At 40.6% G+C, this 15,195-nt stretch overlaps 1 protein-coding gene across 2 annotated transcripts in view; it reads right to left on the bottom strand.

Annotated features, from left to right (window-relative positions):
• Positions 1–201: 201 nt before the first annotated feature.
• The window catches only part of NELL1 (neural EGFL like 1), a 1,001,735-nt gene continuing 986,741 nt past the window's right edge, over positions 202–15,195 (bottom strand). For both annotated transcript variants that reach the window (XM_004711602.2, XM_004711601.2), the window contains 3 exons: positions 5,596–5,772; positions 2,661–2,885; positions 202–675 (listed from right to left, as the gene is read on the bottom strand). In XM_004711602.2, the coding sequence (XP_004711659.2) occupies positions 625–675; positions 2,661–2,885; positions 5,596–5,772 (453 nt within the window). In that variant the 3' untranslated portion in view covers positions 202–624. The remainder of the gene's footprint in view (positions 676–2,660; positions 2,886–5,595; positions 5,773–15,195) is intronic.

Raw genomic sequence — 15,195 nt, forward strand, 5'->3', positions numbered from 1 at the left:
TTTCTTAAAAAAAAAAAAGCTCATTTCATTCTGTTTGCAGTCTTTTCCATATTAATATATCATAAGGCCTTCAGTCTATTTGAATTGAATGTCTGGGTTTCAAAGTGTGTTCAAGGGACATGCAATCAATGAATGATGCAATTGGATTCTACGCACCTGTTTCTATCAATATATTTGACAGGGACATTAGTATGCAGTGGATTGGGACAAAAATCACAACAGGCAACTTTATTTGTAGAATTTGATCCAAAAATCCAGAAAATAAATAAATAAAAGGAGCCAAGTCTCTCTGATGTCATTACACCAAATAAACAAAAACATACAGCAACATTTACCATGAGATCATTTAAATGTCTTTGCAAATGATCTGATAAGGGAAAGATGTGATTTACAACACGGGTAACTTCTCTTAACAACCATAGACTTAAATGCACTGCACTGTGGCCACCTAGACTAGGTTAGCAAGAATGAGCAAAGTGGTAGGTCCTCCAAGGTAACCCCAAACACCTTCCTCCGACGGAGACTTTGGTAATTGTCTGCAGTGCTCAACACCAACTCCCACTCCTTATCATGCTCGATGGTCACTTTGTCCATTTCCTCCAGTGATGAGTCCATGTCAATACTTCAGTTGTTATGAAGACAATCCAAGTCCACAGAACAGCAGACACTTCCGTTCTGTGCAACACAGACACACGTGTTAGCCACTGGAGACACAGACTATATATCAACTGCCAGTCTGCCATTTTTATGTTCCAAACAAACCTCCCCATTTTGAGACCACCTTTTATAAAGCTGTAGAAAAATCACTAAAATCAAGCAAACACAAACTTTAGGGGAAAAAAATAGCAGAGAAAGAAGGGCTTGGGAGGCTCAACCAAGCCCTAGCTTCCTCTTGCTGGGGTTCTCCCAGCAGTGAAAACCTGTGCCGAACCTACCTTGGATATTGTGCCCTTGTCAAATCTATGTGCCTGAAAGGTTTGCAGTTTAGAAACAGATACTGTCTTGACAGTCATTAAGAATAAGTTTTAAGCATTAATGTAAATGTTGTCTCATTACTCCCCAGCTGCTGTTGTTAGGGGTGCTGACGTCAATCCGGGACCCTAGCTAAGAAAGAGGAATTGCCCCCTGAGCGTTGTCAATGTAGTAATCTCTAAAGAAATAGATCCTTTCTTTTTCCAGCATCTAACTGCTAACCTGTTGGCTAGCAACCCAGTGCTTAACTGGTGCACCACCGGGGCTCTTTATCATCACCCTCAAAGAAATAATATTGGATACTATAACTCTCCATGCCACCTGGATATTTTGCTTTCTGAGGTAGATGGCATCAATCAGATAATGGCTCTTTCATGGTATGCAGCCTGATATTATCCTTTTGTTTGGGAGCTCTATCATGACATGATACTTCCCCCCCAAAAGAATCCATATTAATACGTAGTTGCTTGATGCCTGAAGTTGAGTTGGGGCTTGATGGAACCTAGATGGTGAGTAGTTTTAAACTTGCTTAGTCATAGGAATCACAAATAGGTGTTTAGGTATGGATTTTCACATTGCATCACCCTTGCCCCAGGAGCCCTCCTGGTGTAGTGGATATACATTGGGCTGTTAAGCACAAGGTCAGTAGTTCAAAACCACCAGCCAGCTCCATTGGAGAAAGATGAAGCATTCCACTTTTGTAAAGACTCACAGTCTCAGGAACTCACAGGGCACTTAACATCCTGCCCTGTAGGGTCCCTGTGAGGAGGCATTGACTTGATGGCAGTGAGTTCGGTTCAGTTTACCCTTGCCCCAAGGAGTGCCCTGAGACACTTGGCTGCTATCCCTAAGGTCGGTAGTTCAAACACACCAGCTGCATGCTCCTATAAAGATGTATAGTCTCAGAAACTGAGTGTGCACATACACTATATGGTTTCTGAGACTATACAATATTACAGGACAGGGTAGTAGAACTGCCTCTGTGAGTTTTTAAGACTGTTATGTATATGTGTGTAATACATATGTAACACACATGTGTATAAATATATGTACACACATATGTACACACATATATTGAGTTGGATTCAACTCAATGAAAGTGGATGTGTACACTCTGCTAACCCTTGGCTGTAGTCACAGGACCTCATGGAGGAAGGGAGAGGGTAGACTGTCAAGCTTAAGGAGCTATCAGGATGCCTCTCAAACAAACAAAAACCCAAACCAGAAAATAACCCCAAATGAGTAAATGCTACCGCAAGAGCTTCAGGTGCAGCATTAGTCATTGTCGATAAATAAACTTCATAGAGCACTTTTTTTTACATGAAAGAGTTTGTAAAATTTTTTCCAGGTTGAAAGGAGGTAGATTTTTTTCTCCTTTTCTTCTTTTAAATATGTAGATCAAAATAGCCAAAATCAGCCATCATTGGTTCTGCTGCCATTGTTAAAAAATCTATAGTTTAAAGGGAAGACAGAAAGCCATTGTATTCCATGTGCATTTTGAATTTGCCTTTATCAAGGGGCAGCTATGATCCATTCAGACACGTTCACTCCAGAGTGAGAGGCTGGCGCCTACCTGTGTTTCCACTATATCACACGGCACCTTCACACTCAGAAACCTCAGTAGTGGACCTCCTGTGAGTTCCCTGCCAATCGTGCAAGGCCTGATTATCCCTAGGACATCCAATTACCTTGCATTTGCAGGTTGTGCAGGGAGATCCTGCCATTGTCCACACTGAGCCGCTGAGCCTTGAAACCCCATAGCTGTCCAGGCACGTCTTCCTGATGTCATAGGTAATGTTGTCAGCCAGGCAGGGGTCACTGACACAGCGGGGGCAGCACTCCCCTTCCAAGATAGCCCTGTACTCACAGCTCAAATTGGGGCAAGCAAGTGGCCAGCAATCTACCTCGCCTTCCTACAGAGAGAAAAGGAAACATGCTTTTTCATCGTTAGGCATACTTCTATTCCCAACGTCCCAGGAGAGAAAGAGGGCACAATTGTTTTCTTCTTGGTGATCGTTCCTACTTAGCACTATGGGTACAATGGCACTCCCTTGGGGACTGACCACAGGTGTCACATACACATTAGCCTCCAGAGAGGAGAGTTAGGTCCCCTCTCTGTTACCAGGCGAACAGCTTTTATTGGGCTCATTGACTCGTGGTGAGCCTGTGTTGCTCAGCAGAACTACTCTGGAAGAATTTCCAGGCTGTGACCTTTTGGAAGCAGATTGCCATGTCTCTCTTCCCAGGCGGCTCTAGAGGAGTTTGACTTGTGAATGTTCTGGATAGTAGTCAGTCCCTTGACTATTTCTGCAACTCCTCATGGCTAGTGCACCCATTCTGACTCAGAACAACCCCATAGGCCGGGGTGGAGCTGCCCTATGAGGTTCCCAAAGTTGTCAGTCATTATGGCAGCAGCCTGCCACATCTCTCTCCTTTGAGAGGTGTGCCATAACTTTATCGTGATACTTACAAGCCTTGTAATCATTAATCATTAGTACACTGCATATTAACTTTTGACCTTGGGTTCAGAGCTTATTCTTTCTCTGATGCTTAGCACATGCTTCTTCTGTGAGTGCTGATTAAATGAATACATATATGGGAAGGTACTGAGCAAGGAGCACTGGTGGCGGAGGGGGGTATGTGTGGGACTGCTATCCTGTGCTTCTCCATGGGACAAAGATGAGGCTTTATGCTCCTGCAGAGAAATCCATGGGAACAGTTTGGTTGTGTTATACAGGGTCACTATGAGTTAGAATCAACTTGATGGCATTCACTAGTGTATAAAGACAATTTACCTTTCTTAATACAGCGGTTCTCAACCTGTGGGTCGTGACCCCTTTGGCGGTCGAATGACCCTTTCACAGGGGTCGCCCGATTCATAACAGTAGCAAAATGACAGTGATGAAGTAGCAGGGAAAAGAATTTTATGGTTGGGGGGATTACCACCACATTGAGAACCACTGTCTTAATATCAGTGGAGGGAATTGAAACATGGTAAAAAATTTGAGTTGAGATTTAGAAGGCACTTACAATAAATGAACTTTCTAAACCAACTACGGCTCCAGATGGTAAATCCAGATGCCTTTGTAGCTTCTTACTCTCTAATCATGACAATGCACATAATTGTGGGCCCAGATCAAGGCCCACTGCCATCGAGAAGATTCTGGCTCATAGCCGAGAGCTTCATCTTTCGCTCACCAAGCAGCTAGTCCAATGTTCACCAGACAACACTACCAGGTACTGGTTGCTCAGACCACCAGGTTATGGAATTTGGTTAAATAAGTGCTATTTCTATCTTGATCGTCATGACATCCTCCTGATCTGGCATATGCGTAGCTCTGTATGATTCAAGAATTTATTAACTATTGCTCACATTGTTCTCCCAAGAAGTTCAATCTGGGGTTCAGCTTCAGTCTGCTCCAGATATATTCATGGATAGTGTAGGACAGTGGTGCGCAACCTTCCTCATGCCGCACCCTTTCATACAGTTCCTCATGCTGTGGTGACCCCCAACCATAACATTATATTTGTTGCTACTCCATAACTGTAATGTTGCGACTGTTATGAATTAGGTGACCCCTGTGAAAGGGTCATTTGACCCCCAAAGGGGTGGTGACCACAGGTGGAGCACCGCTGCTGTAGGATCTGGGGATGGATGAGGAGACACTTGGGAAATTCATTGTATGAAAATTTCATGTACTAAAATTAATACCGATTTTCTGAGTAACTGAGTATTGGCTTTTAAAAAAATGAATGCAATTTTTCTGTCTGATACATGAACGAACTCGATAGCTGTGTGAAGCTTTCTTGTTGTGTGGGAGTTCAGAAACAATAGCTATCATTTAAATACCCTGAAATTTACTCCTCAATCTGTAATTCAGAAATATCTATTAACATGATTTGACGATTTACTAGATGACTAGAAAATACGAGGGAAACTTAGAGGCAAATATCTCTGAAGCCTTGTTTACCAACAGTATCCACACAGTGAATGGTTAACTCTAGTGTGTGTTGAACAATGGACGCCCAGCCGCTAGCACCCTGGGTGCTTCGACTCGGAAAGTGCCTCATATGCATGTCTTCTGACAGGTGAAACATCACATTCCGTGAGATCGAATGTCCCTTAAGCATCACTGTTTATGATATAATTTAAACTGGAAGAACCTGGCCCGGCACACAAGCTTTTTCTCTGGACGTTCTCAGATCTAATGATACTATCAGTATCTCTAAATTGAAATCTGAAGTAACCTTTTTTTTTCAATGGTGAAAAAGTTCACCATTTGCAATAGTTATCTCAATGTAGGAGATATTAAGAAAATTAGTTATTACTCATACTGTGTTAAACGAACCCTATGGAATCGGTAGACGGCATATGCTTCTTGTACATTTGAGGGAAGGATGCTCACAGTGAAATTCGAGACATAGCAAATGGTGACTACACAGAGCTAGCACATGGCACAATTCCCATGAGGCGGCTGTTTTCCAGGTTCTGCGTTTTAATTAGTAGAAACTAGATGCCTTTTGACCTAACTACTCTCTGTTGGGTGTGACGAATAGCCAGGAATTGGAAGGAGTGTGTTACTCCTTCCAGGGTGAAGGGATTTCCAATGAAAGCCCACATACCAGACAGCGACACTGCTGGCAGCTGTGCGTCCAACTGTCTCCACTTCGATAGAGCTTGTGTCCGTCTGGATCTAAGCATTGACTTGTGACCCTGGTGTCACACTCTGGGCAGCAGAAAAGGTCAACGCTTGGGTTCTGGCAGTCACAAGCTGTCCTCCGGCAGAATATCTTCCCATCCTGTGTAGATGCAAAGTGGAAGAGACTTCATCAGTAGGGAAAGGCGAGGATGGGCTGGATCCTGAAAACCAAGGCCTGCAAGCACTTTACAGAACACACAGCAAGCATTCTGTGCATCTCAGGAAAACCTGGACCCCAGTCCCATTTTGTTCAAATGCTCTGGCACCTACGCGCCTTTTCTCTCTGATCTTGTCTGAATGCTGCCAAATGAAAACGGGGATGTTTTTCAGTTTAAAAATGAAGTCAAACTGGAAGTTCACATTTTCTAAATGTTTCTTAAAACCATATTTCTAAGTAAGAATTATAACTAAGCTGAGCGGCTATAATGCATATAAAATCAAGATATCCTTTGGGTGGAACATCAGGGGATTGTGCTTTCCCTAGTTAGTGGTTCCACCTAACACTTTATACAACACAAAGTGGACATGTAATTATACTCCTTTTACAAAAGAATTAGCTGAGACCCAGAGAGGCTAAATGACTTACACAAGAGCACACAGCCAGTGGGTCTTCAAGCAGTGCCACCAGAGTTGCTAGTCTTAGAAGAGCATTCTTCCACAGACAGCCTTCAGGTAATTACAAAAGGCACCACCCTCTACCTCAAGGAAATCCCCCAAATTATAGGCCATGTGCCCTGGTGGTGCTGTTGAGTAAGCTTGGGACTGCTAACAGGTAGGTTGGTGGTTCAAAACTACCAGGGGCTCTCGTGGGGAAAGCTGAGGCTGTCTGCTCCAGTCAAGATTTACGGCTTCCACCCCTATGTAGGGGAGCTATGCGTAGATTCAGCTGGGGCAGTGGGTTTGGGGTTTGGTATAATCTCAAAAATATTGGTCCTGAGGGCTCATACTTAAATTGGAGATAAACAACATTTAAGCATTAGGATTAAACATTTTGCAATATCCCTCATTTATATTTTCTACAGTGACTACTTAGCTTAGGCAATTAAAAAAAACCTAAAATGTTAGGGAATCTGGACATAATGGGTCAAGCATAAGACCTGGAGCTTCCATTTATGTTTTTAACTTGCCTCCCAAACATTAACAAAAGAATCTTAGGACTCAAAGTTATCTTAAAGGTCTCCTAGCTAAATTTCTTTTACCTAGACTAGAATTATATCTACAGCAAATGTATTCTAAAGTTATTCAGCCTACGCTTGAAGTTATCTAATTGTGGACAACTTATTCATTGTATGTATCTCTACATTTCTGAATTTTATAATTTAAGCTTCATGATATCTCTATCTATACATGTGAATTCACATATTTGGCAACCATAGAATTCTCACTCTCTGCTGCCATAGATCAACTCTAAAATTCTTAGAAGGTAGCTCTTGTCACTTCTGAAGGTTAAGCATATTTAACGTCCCAACCAGTGACTGCAATATCGTATTATTTCACTGTTATAGTTGCTACCACCTTCAGAAGTTTTCAGTATTTCAAACAACAACACTGTGGTAGCTTACATACTGTTGTGATACTGAAAGCTACTTCAGTGCCATTGGTATTTCAAATATCAACAGTGTCACCATGGCGCACTTGTTTCAGTGGAGGTTTCAGACTAAAAAGAGACTATGAAGAAGGAATCAGCCATCTACTTCTGCGATTAGCCACTGTAAAGCTTGTGAACAGCCACAGAGCATTTTAGACACAGTGCTAGAAGATGAGCTAGGGAGAGCTGCCTCCTCCAAGTAGAGTCAACCTTATTAATGTGGATGGATGGAGTAAAGGCTCCTGACCGTCTCATTTTGAGTCGTGCCCCATCTGGAAAAGAAGAAACGGCTACAAAATACATCCATAATGTTAATATGGAAAGGACAGCATGCTTGTTTAAGTAGAGGGTTAGCAAAAAAGAGGAAGATCCTCAAGGAGATGGATTGACACATCATAAACACAGCAACACTGGTGAGAATGGCCCAGGAAGGGCCAGTGTCTTGTTCTGTGGCACATAGGGCTCCCCATCAACACCTAACAATACCAACTAACAGCCATTAGTGGAGGATTTATCTTGATTAATATATATATATATATATTATTGCATCTAATCATAATAATCTTGCAGAATAGACATGTATACATCCATTCCTCAAACAATGCACCTAAGAGAGAATTAAATACAATTCTTCAGTGATGGTCTGATCGACACAGAGTGGATTAGGACTCACGCTCACCTTGTTTTATGCATGGTTCTTTTTTTTTCCCTTTTGCTTTCAATTAGGCTATTTTATATTTTTATTTTATTAAAAGATCATTTTATTGGGGGCTCTTACAACTCTTATTACAATCCATACATCAATTGTACCAGGCATATTTTTACATGTTGCCATCATTCTTTTCTAGACATTTGCTTTCTATTGAACCCTTGGTATCAGCTCCTCTTTTTTCCCTCCCTGCTCCCCGCACCCTTGTGACCCCTTGATAGATTATAAATTATTTTCATATCTCACACCAACCACTGTCTCCCTTCCCCCATGGTTTCTGTTGTTTTTCCCCTTGGAGGGGTGTGTGTAGTTATATGCTGACCATTATCTATACCTGTGTACATGCTCTGGTCTAGTCCGAAGTGAGAAGCAGCACTGGGGTCATGATAGTGGGGGGTGAGGAAACCTCAAGGAACCAGAGGAATATTGTGTTTCATTGGTGCTTTACTATGCATTGGTTGACTCGTCCTTTCCCTGTGACCCCTCTGTTGGGGGATGTTCTATTGCCTGCAGATGGGCTTTGGGTCTCAGCTCTGACCCCCCTAGTTCTCAGCAATCTGTTTTTGTTTGTTTGTTATGGGTCTTCTGATGTCTGTTACCAGGTCCCGATGACACCTCATGATCATACCAGCTAGTGTGCTTCTTCCATATGAGGTTGTGGCTTCTCTGCTGGATGGCTGCTTGTTTAACTTGAAGGCTTTAAGACCTCAGATGCTATATCTTTTGACTGCTGGGCAGCATCAGCTTTCTGCACCACATTTGCTTCTGCACCCATTTTGTCTTCAGTGATTGTGCTGGTAGGGAGAGCATCAGAGAATGCCAGTTTGATAGAATAAAGTCTTCTTGTATTGAGGGAGGGTATGAGCAGAGGTCCGAAGTCCATCCACTACTTCAGTGTATTGCCATATAAATATATGTACCTAGGCCAACACCTCTATTTCTATTAATTAATATGTTTACCTATGCACACACCTATGCTTATACTTCCATCCATAGCTTTGCTTCCTAGATCCTTCCTGTTTCCTTTTACCTTCCTCCTGCCCCACCATCATGTTCCCCCTGCTTCCACCTCTTTGTACTTCCTCTCAGCTAGATTGCTATTGTTCCAACACCCCCAGGATTTCTACATCCTCCTTGTTGCTTTTAATTCCCCAGTTGTTCCCCTGTCTATGCCATTGTTTGCTCACTGCACCTTCTCCCCTTAGGCCCTCTGGGACTATGAGTCCTATTGCTTTCTCCTCATACCTTTCTGAAATAAGTAGGCAAAACAACGACATAGACCACACGAAAGGCAAAAAAACATACATAATTCCAGGTCTGTCTGCTGACCTTTATGACAACCTCCCACTGGTCCTGGAGAAATTCCAGGAGCTGCCCCTCCTAGCTTTAAGTCCATTTTGGGGCTCTTTAGGTGCTTGGCTTTGCCCCACTGTTGGGGATTCAGACTGTACTATCCGTGAGCTGTTGTTGGCCCTACAGTCTTCTCTGTGCAGGGATGTCATCCTTTGGGCTTGGTGTGCCAATATGGGGGTCTAGATCAACCTTCCCTTTCTCTTTTTACTTCTTGGTTTGCTTCTGTGTGGGCGTGGCATGCTAGCCTCTCTCCCCAATGTATTGTTCTTTAATGCATTAATGCATCCTGCTTTAAATCTTTACTTTCTTACTTTGGATGTGTGATAATCTTGCCTTATATTGAGTTTATAGAACCTGAAATCTCATTAATACCCATGCCATCTGTGTAGTTTTTGGTTAGTGCAGCATTGCAAAATTAGATGTTTATCCCTCTTATATTTCTCCTTGTGTGAGGCATTTCCTCTCTTTTGTTTATGACAATGTTTTTTAAATGTTGTTCTGTCACACATCATCGCTTGCACTCCTTCGTGCATGCTTCCTGACATCGGCAGACTTGATAGACTTTTCTTGGGGTTTCATCTATTTCATGGATAACTATGCTGAATAGGACAGCACTTATTGGGATATGATTTATGTCAACTGACATAGAAATCCTCTGGCTACATGTATAACAGGTTGACAAATGCTTTTCCAAAAAATGTGTGTGATGGTATTACTACACACCCATATTTGCAGAGAGACAGAGACATACAGAGAGAGTGATGGAACCAAGAGTTAAGCAAGTGAATTGAATTATAAAGTTCAAGTAATCAAGACAAAAAGGCTTCTAGACAAAAGATATTAGTAGAACTCTTCTGATATACTTTGCTGTCTATCCATGGCCCTAAATGGCTACGTGGAAAATTATTTTAATAAAAAAAAAAGCTTAGAAAGGTAATGATAGCTACAATATGAAGCTATTTGGTTAACTCAGTTATCAATGTCACAATAATATTCTTCTCTAATATAGAAAGAGACCAATAATAAACAAAAGGATACTATTTTTGTAGAAGAGCTTATTGTACAACATGCAATGAAACTCATGCTTTGTTTTAGCGAGAACTTGGTTTCTCCCAATGTTCTGATTAAATGAACGAATAAGAATAAATGGAGAGCCTCCAAGTTTTGTGCAAAATAAAGCAATTTCATATCTCATCAATTATGTGAAAATGCAAAGTAGTCCCCTCTTAGTCTCCAACCTGCTTTAGAACAATGGCTACAGTCACACTGGCTTTTGAATTACAGAGTAATTGGCAAGAAAATCATTTTTAATAATAAAAATGTCTCAGGTAGATCCATTAATTCAAATGAGAATGCCATTTTAAAGCATCAGCTCACAGAGCACAAACAATCCAAATTTGAGTCCATATTTGCCAAGAGGTTGGCTCCTGATGATGTTGAGTTATCCTTTTCATAGATCCATGGGGCTATTCTAAGAACTTGACCTCTGTGCCACCTTAGTGATTAGAATGAATTTCGAATAATAGCAAAAAAGTGTTTTCCCCACTTTTTGACTATAGAAGCTAAATGTCTATACAGTTTTATAATGAAAGTTCAGCTAGAGACCATTAATAAGTGTTATAATATCCAAATTGCCTCTGCATATTAAAAAGCAGAAATAGACATTTTCCTACTAAACTAAAAAATTTTTCTTATTATGCTCTAGAAAATTATAGGCTTTATACTGTAAATTACATATCTTATTATGGAATAGTCAACATACTAATACATATAATACAGATTTGCACAATATCACTTTGCTGTCATAAAGTTTACAAACTTTAAATCAGGGATGTAGAATTAAGTAGGTTTATTTATGTAAATTAAATATTATAAATTGAACCAATGGCTGATAAATGGTGGTCTGCAATCCAAATTTGACCCGCTGACTCTTTTTACAAGTACATTTTTATTGTTAAGCAGTTTGCTTTATCAAATTACAAATTGCTTGTGGCTGCTTTCACACTAGGACATCATTCTGAAGTTGTAACTAGCCTGCATCTTTCTACCTGTGCATAGAATGAAGGGTGACATTTACCACCATGACTCAGAATCAAAGATGTGTATCATCTGTCCTAAGGGACCATGATTTTGAGTTGTCATGAGACCTTGCATCTGTATCCTTTATTCCAGTTCTCATCTTTACTCTCCTAAACCTTTGCTTCAGCATCACACTTGAGTAGCTAACCATGCCTCCTTGGCTGTAATGGAAATGTGCCTTTTTAAAATAACATTCACTCTGCCTTTTTTTCATCAGTTTAACCTGAACTTTTGTTGGCTTGTGTGATTCTTCTATAGTACAGTTTTGTTTCACTTTCCAACTTGAAAATATCAAGGATAGGATTAGAAAGCAAGTTCTCTGATTGACCACCTTTATTTTATTGCTCATGCTACCAAGATGATGATATTATGGTCATGGTTTGGATATTCCATTGCTGACATCATTTTTTATCAAAATCATAATGGAACACTTCCAGGGAGATGGCACCCAGTTCTTCCAAAATGACTTGCAAACAGCTACATCCCTCAACCCCCTCCAGCAAGAAAAACAAAATGCAACAGCGGAGGAAGCTGTAAAGTTAACAATGCTCATAGAAGAATCAGACATTGATCTGCCACAAAAAACAAATCTTCAGAATGCTGCTTGGAGTAATACAGGTATGAGAGAAGCAATATAGAACAAGGACACAATGATAGAGGAGATGAAGTCCACGCATCAAAAGGAAATAAAAGCACTAATGGATCCAAGGTGACAGAAGCAAAACACAAGATCACAGACCTCACCAACAGACTAAGAGAGGTATAGAATTGTACCAGATATCCAGAGGACAATTAGGCAGACGAAAATATGAGGCAATGTCAAATGCTGTGAAGAAAAACAAGATTCCTGGAAGCAAACTTCCCAACAATACTGAATGAGAGTCAGACATTCATACAGGAAGCAGAGAGGACACCAATTAGAGTAAACTCTAGAAAGAACTCACCACAGCACATATTAGTTAAATTATCCAATTTTGAGGAAAAAGAAAATTTTAAGAGCAGCAAGATCAAAAAAGGTGGTCACATACAATGGTACTCAGGTAAGAATATGCTCACATGAAGAGGAGGAGAAAGTGGAGTAAAATCTTCTGAAAGCTGAAAGAAAAAAAAAAAACCCGCCAACCTGAGAATCCTCTAACATGCCAAACTATCAATTAAGGTAGACCGTGAGGTAAAAGTCTTCCTAGACAAGGAAAAACTCAAAGACTAGGCCATAAGGCAGCCAAACCTGCAAGTCATCCTTGCTGACTGACTGTGACCAACTACAAGCAGGAGGCCACCATATAACACTTCTCTTTCCAGAAGTCAACCCGCTAAATCAATTACCAAGTTAACATTGCTACAGAGGAAAAAGAAGGCAAAAATGAAGCTCCCCACATAAATACAGCACACTGATATGAAGGAAGTTGGGAAAACACCCAACACAAAAGGTATGACATGACAGCAATGAAACCACAGATGGTGGTAATAACTCTGAATGTCAACATCTGAACTCTTCCACTAAAAGACAAAGGTTAACAGACTGGCTTAGAAAACAGAGCCCATCAATATATTGCCTGCAAGTGATATATCTTTAGCTTGCAGACAATATTAGACTAAGAATAAGGCTGGTGGGAAATATCCCAGGCAAACAGCAGTTTAAAAAAAGTAGGGGTTGCAATCCTAAACTCCAACAAAATCGACCTCAAGGTGCAAACCATAACAAGAGACAAGGATGGGCACTGTATACCGTGTTCCCCAAAAGTAAGACATCCCCGATAATAAGGCCCCCCCCCAAGCTACTGTAACTCTGGACTGTAGAGGCGGGTGCCGCCACGCAGCTCACTGTTGGCCACAGCGCAGCCAGAGCAGACAGGAAGTGCTTGATACTGTAGGATTCACAGCTTGTCTGGTTATGCTGGTTTGTGATGGCAACTACTACCGTACCATATACAGGTAATAAATTTCATTTTTTGTTGTTCAACAATAAATTTGTACCGTATTCTTCTTCATGGAAAAATAAGATATCCCCTGAAAATAAGACCTGGAGCATATTTGGGAGCAAAAATTAATATGACACTGTCTTATTCTCGGGGAAAGAGGGTAATGCTCAAAGAATCAGTAGACCAGTAAGCAAACTAAATATATATATGTGCCTAATGAAAGATCCGCAAAATTCATCAAACTATTCAAAAGATGAAAAAAGAAATCATCATAGTAGGTGACTTCAATACACTGCTATCAGAGAAGGATAGATCACTGGAAAGAAGTTCAGCAAGGAAGTTAAAGAGCTAAACACTACACTTAGTCGAATGGACCTGATTGAGAATCTTTTTGCATTGGGATAGAGGGCTCTAAAAATCCTTCTTTTCAAGTGCACATGATTCATTTTCAAAAATAGATCACATGCTGAGACACAAGTCAAGCCTGAGTAAATTCAAACACTTAGAGATAGCTCAGACATCCCTCCCAGTCCATCACACCATAAAGCTGGAGATCAACAGGATGACCAGAAAAAATTGGGCAAAAACCTGGAGGTTGAATAACAATCTTCTGTGACACAAATGGGTACTGCTTCACCTATGGGATACATAGTTATCAGAGGTGATTTTTAGGAGGTAATGTATATAGGAAAAAGGAGAAAAGACTTATGACTGACACACATCACAAAATCTCCAGCAATTAAAACAGAGTCAACAGAACAACCCCTCTAATAGAAAAATAAAAGAAATATTAAAAATCAGAGCACAGTTAATGAGTGGGGAGACAGGAGAACAGTGCAAAAAATCAACACAGCAAAAGGTGGTTCTTTGAAAGGATCTACAGAATTAACATACCATTGGCAAATATAACCAAGGAAAGGAAGGGGCAAACATCAATAGCTAGGATGAGGGATGAAAATGGAGAAATCAAAATGGACACCAAAGAGATTAAAGGGATAATCACAAAGTACTATGAAGGCCTGTAGTCTAATGTATTCAACAACATAAAAAACATGGACAAATACCTGGAAAAACAATCCCTTGCCTAGATTATCCCAAACAGAGGTCAAGAACTTCAATAGACCATGGCAAAAGAAATAGATATGGTTATCAAGAAATTACCAACGAAAAATCTCCTGGACAAGATGGCTTCACAGGAGAATTTTACCAGGCATTCAGGGAGGAGCAGACGCCAATCTTCCACAAATTATTCCATAGCAAAAAAAAAAAAAAGACTGCAAACTCCCAAACTCATTCTATGAAGCCAGTATAACTTTGATACCTAAACAGGGCAAGGATCCCACAGGACTAGAGAACCATAGACTGATATCTCTAATGAACATAGATGCAAACATCACTAACAAAACATTGGCCAATAGAATAGAAAAATATATAAAACAAAGATGGTCTCTTGTCCCCATTTCCTTTCAACTTTGTACTTGATATTCTAGCTAACAACATAAGGCAGTGGAAGGACATTAAAGGTATCCATCTAGGAGAGGAGGAGGTAAAACTATCACTATTTGCAGATGATATGATACTAGATATTAAAAAGCTGAAAAGTTCCACAACAGAAGTACTGGCAGTGATAGATTAATATGGAAGAGTGGTGGGATACAAGATCGTCAAACTGAAGCCTATTGGTTTGCAGTGGAGATCAAGAAGGCCAGTATCCTTCAAAATACGCAAGAACAAACTGAAAGATCGAGGGATATATCAAACAAAACAACAAAAAGTCTTATACAAGGAAATCTATAGAACCCTACTACAAGAAACCAAAAGCGACCTCCACAAATGGAAGAATACCCCACGTTCGTGAATCAGAAGACTCAG

This window comes from Echinops telfairi, unplaced genomic scaffold (assembly GCF_000313985.2).
Source record: "Echinops telfairi isolate 266 unplaced genomic scaffold, ASM31398v2 ScPeMD7_60;HRSCAF=208, whole genome shotgun sequence".
Taxonomy (NCBI): Eukaryota; Metazoa; Chordata; class Mammalia; order Afrosoricida; family Tenrecidae; genus Echinops; species Echinops telfairi.